Source organism: Falco naumanni, chromosome 5, assembly GCF_017639655.2.
Source record: "Falco naumanni isolate bFalNau1 chromosome 5, bFalNau1.pat, whole genome shotgun sequence".
Lineage (NCBI taxonomy): Eukaryota > Metazoa > Chordata > Aves > Falconiformes > Falconidae > Falco > Falco naumanni.
In genome coordinates, this window is record NC_054058.1 from 45144176 (window position 1) to 45166913 (window position 22738).

Genomic DNA, 22738 nt, shown 5'->3' on the forward strand with positions numbered 1-22738 from the left:
ATTTCTGCAAGGATGTGAGAGAAATTTGTACAATGTACTGTGTTTAGAAGGAAAACAAGCTTTTATTTCCATCTTACTATAAGCTGGGTTACATGAATACGGAGAATACTGGATTTAAACTCCCAGAGGTACTGGAATGCCTGGGAAACCACCTTCAAAATACTCAGGAGTAACGTGCTGTCAGCTTTCTTAAAAAGTTTAACACAGAGGATTGTAAATTTCCTATGCCTGTTAGGGGCACAAGTGGGTTAAGGATAGCAGTGGACTAGAAAGCAGGGTCAGAATCTCTAAGGAGAGCTGAATGGAAGAATGAGACGCCTCCCACCTGCAGCTTGGTCCTGCAGACAGCAAGATGGGCCTCTAACCCCTGGGGAGAGAACAAGCACAGCATATTGGCAGCAACTGCCTTTCCTATTTCCATAAACCCTGCTGATGAGATATGCATTTCCTGAGATAGAGTAGTTCTCACACTGCTATCCAGGGAACACAGATGAAAAGCTTGAATCCTGCGCCCTTCGAATGGTGGAATGTGGCAAGAGCTCGGTGCCATGGCCAGCTCCAACAATGAAGGGCTGTCCTCCAGCAAGTCAGTAAGTGCCAAGGCAGAGCAGGGGGGCTGGTTCCATCCCACTGGGGGCCCTCAGCACTGCATGCTTTGGTCTGCGGTACTGGATATGACTGATCCTGTAGTACAGCCTCTGATCACAGAGCTTGGGTAGAGGAAGATCCAAGCAGCTTAGTGGAACTGAAAAGTACACAGAAATAGTGTCAGAGGCAGTTCTCAGATTCTTTTTGAGTGGTTGAGATCCTCAAGCGCTGAGAAAAACTGCAGAACTCACCCGAGCCTCATCTATTAGTCTCTTGGTGTTAAGGTGGCCTTGGAGCTGCTACTGCAGAGTGGTCAAAGGCCCCCATTTAAGCTCATCTTCTGGCTAAGCAATTTCTGCTTCAACAATGTTTCTTGACTGGGTGAGGCTTGCTCTTCCTCACCCAACATTCCCAGAGAAAGAGAAGGTTCATGATGAGTAGAACTCAGCCTTGATCTCAGATTTAATCTTAAATGCTAGTGTCAGAGGTAGACCACCACTTTTACAAGGATACTTCTCTCATTTTAGGCAACAGTATTAAATGTGCTAGGGATGTATGACCTCCTGTTGCAAAAGGAAGCAAGAAGCAACCACATGTCCATATTACTTGTCAGTGAGGCATATGCCTCAAGATAGTAAAACATTTAACCCATCCTTAGATGGAGCTATGGAGTATGAATCAGGTAACATATATGAAGTATCTAGACCCATTTCTAATAAGGAAAGGAAAAGCAGTAGAGACCATGCTCCCATAGGGAGGGGCACTGGATTTGACAAACTCAAATTTAAAAAATAATCGTACGAGACTGGTTGGAAAAGAGAACTACATAGCCCCAAAAGCTAACAATAATAAAAAAAATTAGACATGAACACAAGAGGCATCTCGAATGCCTCCACTGCTGTGTATTGAGTATGAAAGAGAGAGGGTAGTGTGAAAAAGCTTTAACTTCTGAGACCAGAAAAACCAGGACAATGCTGTCTTTGAATGCCTGCAGTATACACGTCTCTGTTAGTATTCCGTTGTATCCACAAAGCAGTCAGTACTGACCCTTTGCTGGGTTTGATCAACTGCATCAACATATCAGAATATTTTAAAATGTGAACTTCCTCTACTTTCCCTGCACTTGTAATGGTGTCCAGTGTTTAATCCAACAAGAAACAACTCGTAATGGTGTCCAGTGTTTAATCCAACAAGAAACAACTCTCTCTTCAAAACAACAGGAAAAACCAAGTTTGATTAGAACGGTCTTGTTTCCATGGAAACACTGGCCTTTTCAGGAGGTTTGATCATGTATTTTCTATTTGATCAGTGAGAAAGAACTAGCAGCAAAACACAACTCAGAGAGGAAGGTTAATTTATTTGTCTAAAACATCAAACTAAGTTGAGATACCTTAGTTCAGTCAAAGCTTCTTCAGTTTCTTCACAAGCCTGGACTTCATAAGCAAATATTCCAAGTTCATCTATCTACAAAAATAGGATGGGCAATTCTTGACTTTCTTCAGACACCAAGTTAATTTACAAGTCCTTGAAGATCAGATGGAAAATAGGAAGCGATCCTATATTCCTTAATACACACTCCACCATGTTTCCCAAGTGCACTGGAAAGGAGGAATATTAGCCTTCTTTGGAAAGCTGCACGGGAAGGCTTATTGCCATCTCTTGGAGACAGGGTATGCATTTACATCACCATGACTGCCATGGTACAGAATCCTTGGCTGCTACTTTTATACGCCATGACCAATTATCTGAGAGTTGTAGTCCGCTGTCTCCATTCGCAAAATATATGGGATGATGCTATCAATCTGAACATTTCCAATTAGTCCGGCAAAGAATAGCTCTTCAGTGATGGCAGCACTCATCAGCCTAAGAGCAGGCAATCGAAGAAGAAGTCTAGACAGTCTGGAAAGTAAGTTTGGTAAAAGGTGTTACTTGTGGTCACAGATTTTTGTGTTTTTCACAATCACGTTATCAGTAAGAGAAGAGACAAAATTAACAAGGGACAACAGTGGTCAAATTCGCTATACCTAGTTTAAATCAGCAGAGTATTAAATTTATGTTCAGTCATGTCTTCAACAGTACCAAAAATGTGAACATGCCTGTCAATTTCATGGACTTTATAATGTTTGGACTTAGACTAAAAAAGGAAATAATTCAAGCAGGTGCAATTCAAAATGAAAACATTTAAAAGTATTTATTTCCACTATTTCACTTCAGAAATTAACAATGAATAAGTGGATAAATAATACTCATAATATGTACGAGTACATGCATAACATTTCAAGTGCTCTAAAGGTAAGAAGGTAAAAACAAAATGTACATATTTATTACAAGAAATACTGTACAAATCAGTATCACTGATGCTCTGAAAAAAGAATCAATCAAGTAAGCATGTAAGTTTACAGACCTGTAAGTATCATCTGGATATACTTTTGTTACATAGTCTTGGAACTCCATGTAAGCCTTTTCTTGAAATTTCTCAATCTGTACAACATTTTCCAGACCTGGGTGATCTGAAAAAAACCCAAAAACCCCAAACCCCCCACTCTACATTGTTATACCTGTTCTATATAAGATGCACTAAAATCCATACAGAATATCTAAGCATACAGAAATCATTATTTAGTAGCTGCAGGAACTTCACAGTTTTAGTGGAGGACACTGCTTTACCTCCTCATATTTATTTTCTTCTGTGTTTATGTTTTACTTAGTTTTTTATAAATACAACCAAACATTTTGAAGAGTTGAAATAAATGCAGTGCTTGCAATGCTTACAGCATTTTGATGATACAGCTCTGTTTTCTGTGTAGCTGTAGAACAGCATTGTTTCAATATACTGACATTTATTGGACTATTGTATACACAAATAGCATTTGGGTGGAAAGGACAAAATGAAGACCAGTGGAAAAAGCAGACTAAAAGCCTATGAACCATTTGTTTCCGAAACCTGCAGAAGATATGTAGCAGATCATTATTTTTTAACTGTTTAGTACAATGTTTTCAAATGTGCTAAACATAATTTTTAGCAGTAATTTAAGCAAGTTGAAATCTAAACATTGCTAAAATGAAAGGATGTTAACCTAACTGTCAAGTCACATTTAGAAATTACTACTTAATAATTCTGAACACTTTACATAATCTGTAATTTTTATTATCCATCTATCTTAATGTAAATATTTTCCTGTCATAGGTAGCATGAAAAATCATGTAGATTTTACTTTTCAGAAATGGGATCATAAATATCATAAATAAGCTGCCAAGTTATGTCAGATAAAAGATTATTTCCAACAGTCACTCCTCCTCTCCAAATATATGGCCTTCTGTCAACAAAACCAGGAGGTTTTGGTCTAGCTTTGCAGATACAGAAGCTTTCAGAGCAATTTAGCAGTTATGTGATACAATGGACTCTCCTTAACGCGTCATTTCAGAGACAAATGTTTTGTCCTATGTATTAATTCAGTAATTCTGAAAGCATTTCAAATTCATGCAGAGGACAAGACGATAGTAAGTTTCTCAAGAAGCAACACATTTTCAACAGCTGTTGATATGCAATATGTATGGCTTCATGACGCTTCTTTTACAGCAATGTCAGAAACACAGCTAGAAGTCAACTTCTGAAAACAGTAGTTTGAAGACCACTGCTAGTAACAAGCGCCATTTATAAAGATGCAAAGTCTTCTAGGCACTCCCCTTACACTCCACTCTTTGCCCAAGGCTGTCTTGTGACAAGCAGCTGCCCTGGCAGACATTTTCAGTAACTGTCAAGTCTCCAGCTATGGAAGACAGCCTACTAAAGCACATGTTCTTACCTTAGGACTCTGCTGCATGTGCAGCCCAGCCCCATCCTATAGTACAGCAGTAAAATCCTTGAAGTTGGAATTTCTGGCCTGTGAATCATCGCCAGAAAATCCCTTCTGTTCAAGGTACTGAACGTGACTTTCAGGTATATGGCTCATAGGATCAAGAATATTGACAACACACTGCCATTAAAGCAGCTACACCTCATTAGGGATGTGATCCTGAAAGCATGCGAGATAAAAGAAAATTCATCTCAATCATGTGACTAGATATAGTCTTTTCCAAAGGTATTTTTCCTTCTACCTTTTGTGTTGTCAAATCTAATCAGAAGGGGGGAAATACTAAACAAATACATAAAGATTGCTTTGCAAGTGTAAGGTTCCTAGAGAAGTATTTTCTGATGTCTGCCAGGACTGACTTCGTCAGAATGGCCAACAGATTCTGTCATAAATGCTAGCAGACACTGTGCCAGAAAAATGGGCTTGAGGTGTTCTTCCATCATTTTGTTTCTTTCCTGCAGCAACTTGTACCAGTTCCGACTACAGGTCTGCCATGAAAGGACTATTTTGGGGTAAGGAACTATTTTGGGGTAAAGGAGTACCTAAACGAGAGTATCTCCTGCAAGCATTATCTACTAAAATCAAACAAGCGGACACCATCCCACCCTCCACTTACAGAAAGTCTCTGCCTGTTCTGAAATAACAGTGAAAAGTCTGGGCAACAATTCAGTCCTCAGCAGAAAATAAAAATTGCAAACATTTTCAAGTGCTCTTAAATATTGCAATTAAACTTATGCTTGGTACTTCTTACCAGAACACCGAAATCATTCCTGTCTTTCAGTGGACTGTAGAAACATTCAACACATAAAACCATGAAAGATTCTATTAGTCATGAGGACTGACAGCAGGATTATGTCTATAGTGAAAATACTCAGGATCAAATTTTCCTTGGTAATCCACAAAAAAAAGAGTATCACTAGAATATCCTCTGGAATTTACCATCTTTCCTGAAGGGTTCTGACACTACTTATACTGCCTCTTATGCAAGAACGTCTTTCTTCTCAGAAGTCTTCCATTAATGCAGTATTAAAAAAGAAAAGGGGAGAGGAGAGCAAAAGAGCCATGGAAGGTATGCAGGGTTTTGTTGTGCACTTAAGATTAACACCAGGAATTCCTGCTGATGCTGGCACTTCTACTGGGAGACACAGATACTCCTTGTAGGTACTACATACGGAAAAGATCATGTAAATACGAAGGAAACTGCAAAGCAAGAACCTCACAATTCTTTTACATCTCAATCTCTGTATTTCTCTATCTCTCTACCTAAGAAAACCCACTTAAGATTTACATTTTGGAAGTGTCCAAGTTCCAGATTTTTTCACCTCAACTAATTTTTCAGTGAAAGGGTGAACTGCAACTGAATGGAAAAAGAAACAACATCTCAGATCTAATAAATGTACAGAACCAAATACCCAGTTCTCCATATCCTACGCTACTGATGGGGGGCAGGTCACCAAGATTCAGACAGCTTTTTAAAATTTGCTCTTATCTTTTTTTATGGAACACTGGCGTCTAAAAAGGACAGAGCAACGATGATTAAGGAAGCTACTGATGCTTTTAAAACTTTCTAATGTAAAATGGAGTGACTGAAGATTTACTTTCTAAATGTGACAGTGAAAAATTCCTGAAGATAACAGAAAGTACTTGAGGTTTATACAATTTTCTTTTATCAAAAGATTTGGTTTTGGTTTTGTATTAAATCCCTAAATTCTCAATGATGAATCTAAGAACTGAAGTAGAGTGATATAATATCTAAATGCCTTTAGTGAAGAGTTAGTTGTCAAATTAATTTTCAAAAGAAGAAAATTATTTTTTTTATTTTTCTACCATCCAGACATGTGTTACATAATCTAACTATTCGGTCACTTACTACCATGACTACAGGACTCTTCTTCCTCCATATTAATGTCCCAGAAGGAAAAAAATTAATCGTTTTATTTTATCTTCACTGTCTAATGCAAGTCCATTAATGTTACTTGGAGTAAATTAGGCAAATACTGTTCAGAAGACAGAAATATAAGGGAATGTTTGTGGTGTTCATTCACCAGAAATGCAATGTGTAATATTTATTTTCAAAATACATATGTGAAGTGACGTGATAAGTTTCTGTAATTTTGCATGTGAGAATCAATGCCCAGAGATAGTCTCTCGTATATTAAACACCTAATTTCAATTTATCTCAGCTGGAAGTCAAAGAGTAACACTTCTGAAAATTAAACTGCAGGTCCTCAGAAAAAGCACCCCAGAAAGGAGGCACAGAATTAAAAGCAATAAATAAGCAAAATTTTAAAAACCATCAATGGCAGACAAAAGCAAAGCTTATGTCTCCAAAGCAGCATTCAACCATTTACATTAAAGATTAACCCTCCTCTTCCTCCAGTCCTCATTTCACACCTTCCAAGATTCCCCAATAAGTGACACTAATTCTATATATGATAGTAACTGCATAAAGTAAAACAGACAGAAGTTATATTACAAAATATACCATAGATTAATGTTTTACATTTGGAATAATTACATACCAGGACTGAAGAGGACGATTGCTTTCAAATATGCATATTCATATCCATCTAGGCAAAGCTTAACCATGCTGTTACAGAACTCTTGCAGTTTGAAGATATGCTCCATTACTAGTTTTCCTCTGTCTGTTGGCAGCTTATCTAAGTCAACACACACATAAATATAAAAACCCCAAGTCAATACACATGCGAAAAACGTGGTCGTGCCACACTGTTAAAAATAATGATCGTAGTAGATTCAAACACTGGGAAATTCACGTCATCTACAAACTCACACACTAGGTATGAATACTCTTGACACCAACAATTACGGACTATAACAATCTTTTTTTCCCCCTCACATTGTACAATTAGGTCTCTTCCTGCCACTACAGCTCCCAGTAATCAAGGGTGCACTAGAGCTTGATCAAGGAAGGGAAAGACTACTCACAAGTAAAAAATACACTACTGCTACTGCAGATCTGCGCTCTACACCTCAGGGTCAGGTGCCATGAGGCACGTTAGTATGCAGTTTCATGGCTTATTTTAGTCAGTTAAAGACCGTGCCACTGCTGAAAAAGGTGTTCTGTATATCCTTCCTGATGTGCATCTAGGGGACTGTGGCTGGTACAGAGCTGTTCCCCTTGGCTCAGCAATAGCTAAGCAGCCTGAAAATGCCATTCCCTCCACAAACCATCAAGCTACGGTCCGCAGGTTCCACAAACTTGTCATCTCTTGGAGATGCTGCAGCTGGCATACCATACAAATGCAAGGCAGTGGTTATAAATTTTTTATTTTTGCATGCAGACTGAATTCCTAAATTAAATGGCAAAAAAATATATATATTTATAGCAACGATAAACCCATGATTAATTATTACCATCATACCCTTTTTGGTGAAGATGCCTAAAAATTAAGAGAGACCAAAGTAAAGTTTCCAAATTCCATCTGTATCCCTAAAGACATTCACATTGTTAGTATCTTTAGCTGTTTTTACCTTTTTTTATCTTTAACTACTGTTATTTACAGGAGGATGTCGTGGATTTTTAACTCATGAAATCCTTCAGAAATAATTCTTTAATTCCCTCATCATAAAAGGAGAGGAAAAATGTATAGTCTGGTGGGCTGCTTTTCCACAGCTTACCAATCTGTTTTTGCATAACATTAACAACAGTGAATTTTCATACACGTAACAGTAAATAACCCAAAAATCTAGTTAAGCCTGAAAATGCTAAGATTTTTGTATGTGCATCTAGCTTATTAAAAATGCGTTAAGACTACAAACAGATGGAGACTACACTGTTTTTGATTGGTTAGCTTTTAGTGCTGACAACCTTGTGAGTGTTCATAAGCACACAAAGAGAATTAGCTAGAAGACTCCCCTACCACTCAGAAGAACATTTCCTTCACTGTTAAGTAAATGAAAGAAAAGGCCAACTGACATCTCTTTCATCTGAATGAAAAATACGCAGAAGATGCAGGGCATAGGATTAGTAAGGTACATAAGGAACAAAGTATGCTTAGTGAAGGTCTGTTGAAGACTTACGTGTAGTCTAAATCTAGTATAAAGAAGTAAAAAGCCAAGTTACGTGAAGGAAATATATCACCAAGTTGGCATCTGGCTGCTTTGTTTCACAGCTATGAACATCAAGGACAAGTGGGTCATTCTTTAATTTATACCCTCAATACAGAGGAATCATATTCACAGTACACTTGTGTTCTTCATGTTGATGCTGTCTGAAATATTCCTGATTTGAGTTTATGATATTAACGGAACAGCAGAACACTATTGGACACTACACAGACCCACAATAAAAACAACCCCAGTAAATGTTAACCTGTATTAGATAATGGGTAGTTTTCTTTTTTTCTTTTTTTTAATTTGGGGGTAAGTACTAGCATAGCTGACTTCTACAAAATTGCTAAAAAATTCCATTCTGTGAACTGTATTTTCTAGTATTATTTTAGTATTCAATACTAACCATGGAATTCTATAAATAATAAATTTTTATTAACAACCGAAGGATAAGTAAGAAGCTCCTGCACAGTGCAAAACATAAAATCCATGAAGTAATTCCCCAAGTCTGGCAATATGCACAGTATATACCTTACCTTGCTGTAAACTGCCATGAAGGTGATTAACAAATGCACTTAATATAGTTGCCACATTCATAACTTGTGAACATTGTGCAAGACCAAGTGTAAAAAGTTCATTCCAGCAGGCTTTCACTAATGATATGCTGTTATCCTGTCTATTAAAAAAATAAAACAATTTCACTTAATAAAACCAGCCATTTGCATTCACATGTTTTCTTTAATTTGAAGAACACTTCATAAAACATTATTCTAATTCAACCATTCCAATCAGTGCCAAAACGAAGCCCTGAATCAAAAATATTTTTATTTGCATGCTAGGATTAAAATACCTGGTTTAGAGTGACATTTCTAAAGAATTAATTTTTGTTTTAATGATGATAGACTTCTATCACAAAAGCAAGCTGAAGTTACAGTAAATGACAACTGTTTAGGCATATTCCATCAAGCTAGTTTTCTTAGGATTTACACTGGTTTCTGAATAACATTTACATGCAAGGACAAAAAAAATTTGCATTGTTCCTCTGTTGTGGAGGGAGGACAGACTCAAAGGTGTTTTTATTTACTTAAAGTTTGGCAGGTTGGTATTTTTTAATTAAAAATACAAACAAAACGGAACAGGTGAGATCAAGTTCCTGAGCTTCCTGAATGCTGTTTTCTGTATCTCCTTCATGTTTGGAATAAGGTTTGAAATACAGACTTCGAAGTATAAATAGAAGTCATGAGGATTTCTTTGTTGTAAGAATTAGTTCTTAAATTAAGTTGCACGTGTAGTCAGTATTTTTTTTTTCAAATGCTGAAGCTTAAAATTAGGTACACCAATGCATATTCAGACACTCCCATATTAGTAACCTAACTTACAGTACTGCCAAGCATCTCTAACTCGTAGAGCTTAACAAGAGCTCAGTACCTTAAAAAACAGAAATCCTACCAGTGAGGAGTCAAAATTCAGGTACCATGTTTCACAGTTTTAGCCAGTAAATATAAATAATGGAAATTTAAAAGAAGCACAAGACCTATCAGAGAAGAAAAGCATATTAAAGCTAGGATTTCAACTACAAAAATACAATGGAATGGATTTTTACAAGGTGTAATCTTCAAGAACGTTTCTGATTATTTACTGCAATGCTAATATGCCAAATAAAAGATTAAGGTAGACTTGTCCTTGGACTGTAGAGAGTTTACCCAGGGCACTGTTTTTTACTATGATCAAGTGCTCGTTATAGTAGACATGATACTGTACATTCAGCTTCTACACATATTTGTCACATCCACTTTCATCTCCTGTCAAAAGGACTATGTTAAGGAACAGTGAAAATAGGGTGCGCTGGCTACTCAGCTGGTATCATCTAGGTATGTATCATCTAGGGTGGTACCCTCATGGCTGATCAAACTTGGACCAGAACTGGCAGCCTCAAAAAACTAAGAGGCTGTAACCAACCTGATGAACGTTTGTTCATCTCTCTTGCCTACAAAGGTCCTCATGCAGGAAAATGAACTAAGCAATAATCTGGTATCACTAACTGCATCAGCATGCCAAAGCCAACTATCTTGCTGCAACTAAGGAAAATATTGCCTGAGGAGGGAACCACCTGGATACAATTATCTCTCTTCCTTACAAACCCATTACTATGGTTTTGTTTTGGCTTGTCAACTCATCTCAATTACTAGTACCATGAATTTATCTTCCTTTCAAAAGTGCGTTGAGTCACCCTTCTAAAAGTGAAAATCACAGTACATAATGTGCTCAAACTAAAAAAGCTGCGTTAATTTCAAATAAACCTCCACTTGAAAAAAAGTTAGTATTTTAAGCTCTTCAAAAGGAAAACTGTATATTTATGTTAAATGGTGTTTAAATATACTGTTGCCCATGATCTTGACTGCGACTGTAAATGCTAAGACAGGTGAACATTAACACTTAAGACAGCCTTCTGCTCCATTTTATTTATTCAAAAAGAAAAATATATTGGGAAGTAACATATTAAAAAATATGCTGATTTTCTATAAGCATATCTTGTTAAATCTTTTTGGAGATACTGCTCTTCTTTACATTTTGTTTTTAAAAAAACATTCCCATTTGTTGTTCTAACACTAACTTGCAGTGTCTCTGTCACATAAACCTTCAAAAAATGTATGATACAATGTACTATGATACTTTACGAAATATTTTGTTGAAGTTCTGCAGTACAACAGCTTCTACAAAAATAAAACATCATATTTATTTGATATTTTTTACCCTTGCTACTGTTCACAGAATTCTACTTTTTCCTTCTCCAAAACACAGCCTTCAATTACACACAATATAGTGTCTTTCCTTAAACAATGTAGAATCATTTGGCTTAAACATCTAAGTAAACACAAATGGTAATCACAGATCATCCTGCTTTCGACAGTCTTCTTGGAAAAGGGGACAGTCCTTTTTCTTCAAAAAAGGAACTCCCTTTTCTGCTGCAGTCATACACTATTTTGATACTGAATTGAGGAAAAACACTGTAGATGAGAACAGACAATTATAATTTATACTCTATTTGTGTCACAGCTGATACAGTATCTTTATGTTTGATGTGCCTTCATAGAATTACTTCTGAAAATAACAAAAATCACTTTTCCTTGTGCTGCTTTGAGATGTTTTCTCATGATGATCGGCAACGGACTACTACATTTAGCTTACGAATTTTAAGTGATACACTGAATTCTGCTGGAAAAGCAGGATGTTATACCAGCTGTAGAAAGAGGAGTAAGAATTACTTTCTGGTTACAGCAACCCCTTGTTTTTGGAAAATCCTTTGAAATTAAACTACTTCACCCTGAATGCTTGCTGAACCTAGCTAACCATTTTCTTCAAGTAGGTTATTAAAGGCAAAATTATTACTACTAATTCACCTATAAAGATAACAGTATTGGGGGATCCAAAGAGGAGTGTATTTTTGGTGACTGCCTGATAAGCAACCTAGAGTTTGGGATGTAGCTATTAAACAAAAATGATAGGAAGTCCTATTTACTAAAAAATTATTAAAGGAGTACCAGTGTGCAGGCATTTGATGTTTATAAATCTACTCCTTTTTCCTTCAAAACCAAAGGTACCTGAATTGGACTGAAGTTGGGAGTAGTTTTGATTCAGAAAATTTACATTCATGATGAAGGCCTATAAAACGGTTTTATTAAGTAGATTTATATTTTAAAATGTCCCTGAAGAAGACAGTGAAAATAAAAAAGATAAAGTGTGTATTCGCAACATGAGTGAATAGAGTAGCTGAACACTTACCCTAAAGCTTGGAAAGATGGAATGGAACGTGCCCAGTGCATGGACAAGAAAAGCAACCTGGAGGCAGACTCGCAGATATAGTGAACATTAAGATATTCAGGCATAGGAGAAGGCATGGTGAGCTGGCAACCGAAAACACAAGGAAAAAAAACCCCTGCAAGTCAGTTATTTTACTTTCTTCATAGAAAACATGGTAAGCAAAAAAATCAGTCTTACAGTTTCTTTTAAGTGAAGAAAAATTGTTTTTTCTAAATAACCATGACATAATCCTGAAATAAAATTGAATTACTGCCTTTTCTATTATTAGCCATACTGTTATACCCTATAGTAACTATAAAGCAACAAAAAAGGCAAAAAAACCTGAATCTTGGATAAATATTAATGTCTGAGACACCTGGAGATGGAAAATCCCAAATATAACTCAACTTTTTTGACATTCTCTAAGAATAAAAGTTTTAGAAGAATCATTACAATTAGAATGAAGTTGCTTACATTTCTATATATAAAAATATATAAAATATACAAATGCAGAGGCATCATTACTTTCTAAAACTTCCCCAAGAGGAGTGGAATAAACAGCCTGAAAAATTAGAGTTACCACAGTTCCTGGGGAGAGTGTGCATATGTGAATTCTGTTTCACAAAACATCTTTATTTGTACTTTCAATTAATGTTTTACCAATAAACACATAAAAAAATCTTTTGATATGTTAGTAAAATGACTAACATACAGCTGCTCCCAAGTCCTAAAAATATAATCAATATACATCAGAAAGGACCAGCTCTACCTTTCTCAACGTACATGAGTAAAACCAGTGGTGTTACCTGCATATGTGAAGAAAGTGCTAATTATAGTATTGTAATTTTATGTTCAGAAATTAATACTTCTTAATATAATGGTTTGGCTTACACATTCTTAAAAAAACCCCTGACATCTGCATTAGAGAGATGTTTATTTGAATGATCAAAACACATGCTGATGAGAGGGGCAATGTTTCATAAAACGCCTGGTACTGAAGAAATTTTCAGATAAGCGCACTTTTTGATTTATCCATGAATAGTAATAAGATGAAAAAAGTGGACAGAAGAGTATCTGCAGATTCACGAAATGTTAAATAAAGCCAGAAAATATCCAACTCACTAACAAAGAAACTGTATTTTCCCTTAACGATGAAAGTCAATTAATACCATACTAAAATAGGGTATATACACAAAGGAGAAACCGAGAAATACACTTAAGAGCCTCAAAAACCACTTGCAGATTGTATCGGATACATCTGTTAACAAGTAAGAATGTGGATGCTGACTCTGCTTCATGTGACACTTGTCTATGTAAATCCTTTTGCATGGACTACCTAGTATTTTTAAGGTAAGAAGCTATAAAATAAATAGTGCAGCTAAACCATAGAGAGCTGTACATTTTCCCAAACAAACAGTTAACCAGTGAACAAAACAGTGCATTCATCAGAAATTAATGCCAATACCTGAACAAACAGCTGCTGTTCTAAGAAATTCACACCAAGATTTAATCAGATCATGATTTTATATTACAATGTTAAAATGGTTATAAAGTCAACGGTAAAAAAATATTAAGTACCCTGAATGCTACATGTGCATCACTGAGTAGTGGCCCCTCTATTTCAACGATATTCATGCTTGTTTCTCCACCGATCAGCTGGACACTGGCTTCAATACTTTCAGAGTTCTGGCATGCTGCACTCTCTCCTGGATTTAATGCTTTTGCAAGAGTATCAAATGCCCTGTAAGATCACAACAAGCAAGCAAGCAAACAAACAAAAAAGAAAAGAAAATTTCATTTTAGAGACTGTTTCAGTTTTGGGGGAACCTGTGCATGTCTAAAACCTGTATTTAGATGTCTGTTTCAAAGAACTAGATTTGGAAAATAAGTCAGTAGCATGCTTCTCCTGGCACTCCAAACAAAATCCCTGAAAACTCCAACTTACAGCGGCTCTGAAACCAAAATTAGCAGCGGATCCTGTTCACACTAGTTGCCAACAAATTCACAGTTTTGACATACTGATTGTGCTGCTGAATCACAGTTTGCCTTTGAAGATCTCTTTAGTGATGTTTACTGAGAGCGTTGGCACGAGCATTTTGAGGACATGATCATCAGACTGCTGTTAAAGCAACTTAATGCATGTATAAATTTTAAGAATTTTTGCTGCTATGAAGCACAGAGTAAGTTTATATGTTATATGTTATAGTAGTAAATTCTTGGTTAGGTTATTCAACTTAACTTGAAAAGGTTGTTTCAAAATACGTAAGAGAAAGCACTCATGCTTTCAGTACTATCCTTAGTAACCTTTGATGTAGGGCAGTGACTCCTGTCACATGCACAAACATTACCGTGGACAAGCACAGATATATTACTCATTTTGCCGCTTGAGAACAGATCTGTTGTTTTTCTGTTCACAAATACACCTGAGAATCACAACTGATACATCTTCAATCAAAAATATAGACTTCATCACTGCCTACAGACAGATGACATATCCTGAGAGCAGTATCATTTGTATATAGCGTTGCATGAAAAACTTACGCACTGAGGTCTGAAAACTTTACAAAAGCTGATTACCGGCTTGTATATATAGCCGATTCTCAATTTAGAGACATACGCTTATTACCACAGAATCTAAAATCACAGATTTAACACCAAAGACTGGAGTAGGACTTTGCTTCCTTCTCTTCCCACACACTCTCTAGCTATCTAAATTCATTAAAATGCTAAAAAAAAATCTAAATGTTTGCTATTGACATAAGTATTTACAACCAAAGGAAATAGCACTGTAAAAGAGCTGTTGACGCTGCCTCAGTTTGAGATGGTAAATGAACTGGTTTCTGGTCCTGTAATAGCCTATATGCTTTGATGTGTACATGTGAGGGTGACTGGGGCATGCACAAGTGGACTACACGGATATGCCTGAGATGTCTTCTGTCTCTGGTATACGGAACGTAGGCATAAAGGGTAAAGTCTGGAAGGACTTATTTGACTCCTACTAGGAGATTTGACTTTCAGGTCCTGTGTGGCTCACTCTTGGCAGCCTTAAGTAGAATAGGCAAAGCCAATGCTCAGCGGCAGCTGCTTCTTAGGAAAACAGGATCTCTGCAGGGCTCTCCATGTAGCAGGGACAGGAATATAAGAGAGGAATGACCTCTCTCCTTTCCCCAGAAGGTAAATGTCATATGCACCTGTCACAATCCTGGATCTAGTATAGGCTGAAAAGTCCTTTTTAAATTGGGCGGGCAGGTACCCTGGCTAACCATGTCTACCCATGATACGTAAGTTTCCAACTTACTCTTGGATGTTTGCTTTCAAAGAAATCTTCTCCCTCACATCTCACAAAACGGCAGGAGTAAGCCAGCAGAAGTCAATGGAAGCTTTGCTTCCTCATGGCTCAGCACTGTGGGCCCCTTTCACACATGAAGCCCCAACATGAGCAATGATTTCAAAGTAAAACACCAAGGAAAAGAGACTCAAGAACAAAAGCTTGCCTGGAAGCTATGAAAACCTAGCCCACAAAGTGAGGAAAAAAAGGTATAATCAACATTAAAATACATGGTATCGATATCCTTCGCTAGAAACAACTTTAGTTCTCTTTTTTGTCAGGCTTAGTCACTAACAGATATATAGGACTGCTGATAAACCAAAAAATGGAAATAGATCATGAAGCCATTGGAGAACAAGGCATACAACATTATAATATAAAAGCAGCGGAATGCTCACAGCAAAGTTGTATAGTAAATTTGTGTCAGCAAAAGTGAAAGCTTAACTACTGTAGCTGCAAGAAATGGAATATACTAAAATACATGAAAGACATGGATGCATATAACTTGCTTCCTGAAATCCCTTAAACTCTTTTTTCTTCAGTAAGCATCTGTGTCTGCTAGATCAAGCTGGCATAGGGCCTGGCAAGGAAATGGAATATTTAGATAAAAATTTTAGTTTCAGTAACAACTTCCCTTTCACAAGAATACTTAACTTGAACCTCTCCACTGGAGATCTGTTAGGTAAGCTACTGGCCAAGAGTATGCATTAAGCACAGTCAGAGCTCTTCCAGGCTCTCTGGCTGAGAGAACTTGATGCCTTTTCATAGGCAGATTTTTAAAACTGAGTGGAAACACTGAATTTTGCAAAAGCAAGCATCTGAAAGTGCCAAGAAATAAAGAAATTAAACATTACTGCATCTTTTTGAACAGCCCTAGTATTGAATGAAGTTTATCAGCATGTACAATGATACTTTTTACCAGTATATTCTTGTATTCTTTACCTGAAAGGACACAGCAAAGGCCCAAATCAGCACCTATATAAAGTCACACTGACTTTCTAAGCAGCATATAAAGAAATGAGCAGAAAAAATGCATTCTGCTTGCAATTACACAAAGCAGTAAACACCATAAGGGAAATCCTGTATTTCAGTCAGTACAGACTACTTCACTATATACTAATCGTCTTCCTTGATGGATTTACTCCATATATGCATTTTCAAAACAGCGTGTACAAGATAGATGGCATATAAAGCAATACTGCTGTGTATTGACAGAAGCTTGTGCAAGATGACAACCGAGGAAGAACACAATTGTGATTGACAGAATAACTGAACACGTGCTACACAGAATATCTTACACATATGCTCACCAAAATGGCTCAGTTAAAACCAGTGCAAGACACAAGTCTGTAAGATAATCAATGAATGTATTTGTATTGTATTGTATTATTTGTATTGATGGTGAGAATTCTATGACTTCTCCTGTGTAGAAGGCAAATGCTTTTCAAGCTTTTAAGGAGATTAATAGTTACAGGCATTAAACTACTTGCACAAATGAGAACTCTAAGAAAGAGTTTTCCAGGATGACACAAAGTACTAAGACTATAGTTAGTACAAGATCTCACTCACGTTATGAAGTCCAACCAAAAATAAGAAAATCAGCTGTAATATTGACATTGAAATTTGTTTAAAGTACAAACAACTACAAGTATTTATTTCTCAAATGGAACTTCCTTATGATTTCACTTGAAAAATCTCGCAAGATTTATGTTCTACATGAGCTTTGGCTGCTATTACCATTATTTTTAATACAAATAAGTCTCCTACACTGTGATAATTTAATTAATGGTCTGAATTGACAGAGACCTTCCCTTCTTGAAAAGGATACTACTTTCAAGTGTAACACGCCTTACCTTGTAACATCACTACTAGCTTGTTCTTCTTGCTGCAGTTCAGACAATGATGCATCTCCATTACTTAAACTCTCAATCATAGATAGCTCTGTACTGCTTTGTGACATGTCTTTGCATTTGCTGAGATTTGCTAATGAAGTCACCACGTTTGCCAGTGTACTTAAATCTCCCTGACATGCTTCAACCTAAAGGAGAAGTACAACTTTTAATGCTCTCATATTGGCAGCAGTTAACTTGCAACAGAAGAATCTAACTTCTATACAAATGAAGAATTGAGCATGTGAATAGACCTGTAAGAAAATTATTGTTTTCAGTAAATGAGTAATCATAATGCAGTAATTAGACACTGCACTGCTCCTAAAATAGGAAATATTTAGACATTTACTTTTACAAGTAATAGCTATCTATTTCTCTCAGAAAGAATACTACAGAAGGTAAGCAAGCGCAGAAAGAAATTATCATCTCCGCTCACTAGTCAAGTCACCAGGACTGTACGACTGCACTAGATTACATTTTTAGCATCTTCCTTCTTTCCTCATGTTAATGAGTCAGGAGCGTAGGAGAATGTTTGAAAAGAAGGAATGGATAAAAAGTTGCCTTTAAAAGCAAGCAGAAAAAGAATTCTGCTGCAGCCTTTCTGTTTTTTATGTTTTTATCTAACTGCAAGGGAACAAGGTGATTCAGTACTGACCAGCAACTCAGGGAGGCAGTAAGACATGTTTCCCACCCTGCCCCATAAAATTAAGAAGGGAAGTGCATGATCACAGACAAGTATGCTGCCGCTAACACCAGCATGCTACATGTCATTTAGCTTGCACAGAAAATGGGAAAAGTGAAATGGAATAAACAGCTTTTGATGGGGCCCTTTGCAGACAGAGCAAGCAAGGCAAAATGCATGAAAACAGTATGAGGTAATTTAATATCAGCTAGAAAAATACAAAAGCTTCCTACTGTGCATGTGTAGGGAAGTTACCACATGGCTCTAGTGGATCACTAAATGTAACAAAATGGAAACAAAGAAAAAACACCTCAGAAATAAGACTACTGCTGAGATAGCTCTTATTAGCTTTGCAAAAAACCATTAGTGAATCAGGGGAAAAAAACCTTAACAGTATTTATGAAATCCACTGATACTGCCATGCGAGGTTTTGCAAGCACCTCATTTTATTGGTACAAAAGGAATATCCAGGTGTCAGGATTGCCCAATACAAAGAAAAATAATGCAGCCCTTAAAGTTCTCTAAAAATGCGGAGGAAGGCATTTACTTTGTAGAGTTCTTAGCACTTTTACTATGCGAGACTGAAAACATTCTTGTGGAAAGAAGGCATTTGCAACACTGGCTAATGTTGTAAAGGAGCGTTTTAAACATTAAATTAACAAAACAGAAGTACAACAGAACACTCTTCCCTCCCTACATACACAATTACAGCAATCAATTCTACTTAATATATCAGTTACATCATCATATACCTTATCTGGAGTCATCAGAACAGTAGGCTCATTTTTTATTGCAGACGGATGAATGTTAACAAACATTCCCGATTCTAGCAGACCTGTTGATCTGACACAAAACAGCACACATTTTAATTTTCATTGATTTTAAAATTGATTCTTCCCGTTTCAGGAAACAGAGATAGCTGCTTCTGAGTAGAATTTACATACCTTGCTGTTTCATTGTCTGTTACAAAAGTTGGAGTTGCAGCTAATGGACTACGGAGATCTTTCCGAATGTAGATCTTTTCTGTAGAAGCTGCACAGTTTGAAGATTTTTCTCTTGACACTTCAATAGGCTTCCTCTCACACTGCACAGCTAACAAAACAATATGCAACTATTAAGTCACATCCCAAATTACTCACTAAGAAATAATCCTTTTTCCCCCCCCTCTATTTAATCTGCAATTTTAATAGTGATTTTGAAAATCACTAAAAAAAATAATCCCTTAAGCAATAAGCTAACAACCTGGGCAAAAACCCAACACATCAGCTTGACTTGTTCTTAATGAAATGATGTAGTAGTCAAAGACCAAACATATAGACACTAAATTTTTCAAGTTACAATTGAGAAAGAAATCCCCTTACTATATTATATATACACTAAATTACATTATTTTTAATTTGGATCTTTAAGTGAAGGCTTACAGCTTCTCCTTCTCTCAATTTCACTATCCCACACACTCTGTAAAGGACTCATGGTACCCTTTACCACGGACTGTGTGTCTGGGTTGAACCCACACAACTTAATGCACTTAAAGAAGTTTCTCAAGTTAGGACCTTAGACAATACAAAGAGAAAGAGACATTCACAAAGTTCAGATCAGACCATTTAAGATCTTGCTAACACCCTGACCTACACTCACTGACTTCAGAGGAGCAGATTCTTAATTTTAATAGCTCAGTGAAAATACAAGGAACAAATCTGGGCTTTAGCCTACAAATACATCATCTTGCTTTGAATTGAGCAGAAAACATTCAAATGAAACTTACAGTATTATATCCTATGGAAAAATCTCTAGCTCTACAGAATAAAGCCAGAAGAAACCAGTTTACACTTTGATTTTAACTGTCTGCAGAGCTTTGCCAAAAGTGAACAGCAATTGCTGGTATGCTGTTGTGGGAAAAGTGGCAAGAAGGTAAACGATTCAAAATGTTCAGTACCTTAACTTACACATAGAAAAACTGAACTGCATATATAAAAAACAAAGATGAAGACATGCTTGACATTTGCCACCTAGGAGCAACAGTTTATTCACTTTTACCACATGCAATGCACTTACTAAGCCTGTCAAGCAATATGCATGCTTGTAAACATTTCAGACTTCTATACACCAAACTTGTACAATGCTTTAAAAGAGAAAAAGATACAGTGATTTTAAAATATACAATCAAGATAACAATTTGTAATAATACAATACCTTTTGCATAAAAAGCATACCTTTTGTAGCATAAACTTTAACATAGCTGCCAACTAAAATAATTTACACTTATTCAGACTTACAATCTTGTTTCATCCCAAACGCGATGCATCTCTGCAGCCTACAGTACTGACATCGGTTCCGGTGGTGTTTGTTAATGACACAGTCTTTTGTTCCTCGACATGAATAAACTAAATTTTTCCGTATACTCCTTTTAAAGAATCCTTTGCATCCCTCACAAGTTACTGCTCCATAGTGACGCCCTAGTTACAGAACAACGAAACCCACTACATTAATTTTACACTGTAGTATTACATTTTCAGAGGTTTTATTTATTAAAAATGAAGGATTTACCCAAAATAAGAACACCTTTTATCCCCATGGGTTACAGATCTTAAAATATATTCTGGCTGTAAAACAACATACAAAGGCAAGTGAACCATTTTTCTAGTTCACTTAAATAGGACAGATTTTACAAATAGGCAAGATGCCTATTAAATTCTTGCTGTTGACAGCAGTGTTAAAAAAAGCTAAGAAAACAGGTTAGAAGGAACACAGAAGTAACTCTTTAATTTACACACACTGGCAATTTTTTTAAAATATTGCTACAGTCAAGCCCTATTATTGCTCATTAGAAATTTGGCTGTCAAAATTGTATGCATTAAATCTAATGAAACCATGGTAAGTGCAAACAGGGCATTTGACAGCAGTAGGTAATCACTTCAAAGATCTACTTTCACCTTTCATTTTCCTAACAGGGTAATGATACATCCTTAGTTCTTTCCTTAAAACTTCAATGAAAGAATAACCTAAAATAGCTAAATAATGTTTTTAAAAAATCAGTTCTTCTGTTAATTTTCTAACACACATATATATGTTTTATATACATATAACAAATACAAAAATCTCTAGGATATACTACAGAAAAAAGTCAAGTTGAAAAATTATTTTTCAGAAGTAAATTGATTCTGCTATAGCACAAAATTCAAATATACTAAAAAGTACTGGTTTTGATTAAGGCATGCTTGGCAATTCCAACAATTTTAATTCTATTATCCTGAAGAAAAAAATAATCCTAAACCCAAAGATCACTGACAAACACTCAAAATACCCACTGCAGAGGCAGTAAGGCTGCTCTTTGACCTAAGTAGGGCACATTGCAGAAATAAATCTCAAACAGAAACTAATTTAAAGGAAAATGTATTTTTAGATTCTTTCCTCACTCCTCACAAACTTTTTTTAGATACATCAACCTTGTCTGCCTGAAGTTTCTAGAAATTCTGACAGGTTTTCTAGGTGCCTTTATCACAACCACACTACTAAAATGTGGAATTTATAAAACATCATCTATATTAAAAGAGTATTACTAAGTGAAACACTTTAACAGCAGTTGGATTCTGAATACTTCATATGCACCCTGCAAAGCACTGGGGCTGCTTCTTCACCGGCTCTTTGATGTACCTTCTTGGACTCCAGCTTGGAGGTGTCTGCAAAGCAGTTTGCACGACACTGCTTGTCACTCAGGAGGCTCCCCAGAACCTGCAGCTGCTCAGGGAAACATGGCACTCTCCCCAAATTTACTACCACTGCTTGATATCCCTGGGCCAGGACAGGAGGAATAGCTCCTGGGATCTCCAGCCTCTCAAGGAGTACTCCAGCCCTCCGCTGGGGAGCCAGGAGTCCTGCCAGCTGGAGCAGACCAACCCAATCTTTGCCTTATGTTTGGCAGTAATTCCCTTTGAGATGGCTGAAGTCTGACTGGGGTTCTAGGAACTGTATTTTTTAACAGTAAACTTTGCCACAGACAAAAAATTTAACTGCTTTTATTTTCTAGGAAGTTTGTTCCCCATCCTACTTATTCTCATTATGACATTTTAACATTAACTACTTCTTCCGCTTGGCCCCCATTTTTATACACTTTATTCTCATCGCTTCCCAAAAGGAGCATTTAACTGCAGCTGTCATATTTTGGTGTTACTGGAGGTCCATCATACAGACTTCACTGACAAACCATATGAATCTTCTAATGGAGCAACCATTTCCCTCCTTAACACTAATTTTAGCTAAATAAGTAAAGAGCAAAGTTAAATGTCTCATCTCTCTTACACCCCATTATCTTTAACAAAGAAAGTGCAAAGAAAAAGGAGCTGTCAGCTAAACTATACTGAAGAGCAAGCCCTTGTAGTTCTCTCTCTCCTTTTTTTAAAAATAAAAGACAAGACTCCCTCTCACCAGTTCCAACTCTGACAGACCTAGCACACTGAGTGGCAGGCACATATGCAAAGGGAATGTGGGAGACAAGAGTTCTCCAGTGCACTGCTCCCACTGT

The 22738-nt window shown here is 36.6% G+C and overlaps 1 protein-coding gene across 4 annotated transcripts in view; it reads right to left on the reverse strand.

Moving 5' to 3' along the window:
• Positions 1–1925: 1925 nt before the first annotated feature.
• Positions 1926–22738, reverse strand: part of NR2C1 (nuclear receptor subfamily 2 group C member 1) — a 44495-nt gene continuing 23682 nt past the window's right edge. For 3 of the 4 annotated variants that reach the window (XM_040594259.1, XM_040594262.1, XM_040594260.1), the window contains 10 exons: positions 20493–20672; positions 19161–19308; positions 18969–19059; positions 17499–17683; positions 13896–14058; positions 12300–12421; positions 9053–9192; positions 6965–7102; positions 2993–3098; positions 1926–2487 (listed from right to left, as the gene is read on the reverse strand). In XM_040594259.1, coding sequence (XP_040450193.1) covers positions 2313–2487; positions 2993–3098; positions 6965–7102; positions 9053–9192; positions 12300–12421; positions 13896–14058; positions 17499–17683; positions 18969–19059; positions 19161–19308; positions 20493–20672 — 1448 coding nt within the window. In that variant the 3' untranslated portion in view covers positions 1926–2312. Of the gene's footprint in view, positions 2488–2992; positions 3099–4829; positions 6440–6964; positions 7103–9052; positions 9193–12299; positions 12422–13895; positions 14059–17498; positions 17684–18968; positions 19060–19160; positions 19309–20492; positions 20673–22738 lie in introns of those variants that run through there. The other variant, XM_040594261.1, reaches the window with a different exon arrangement.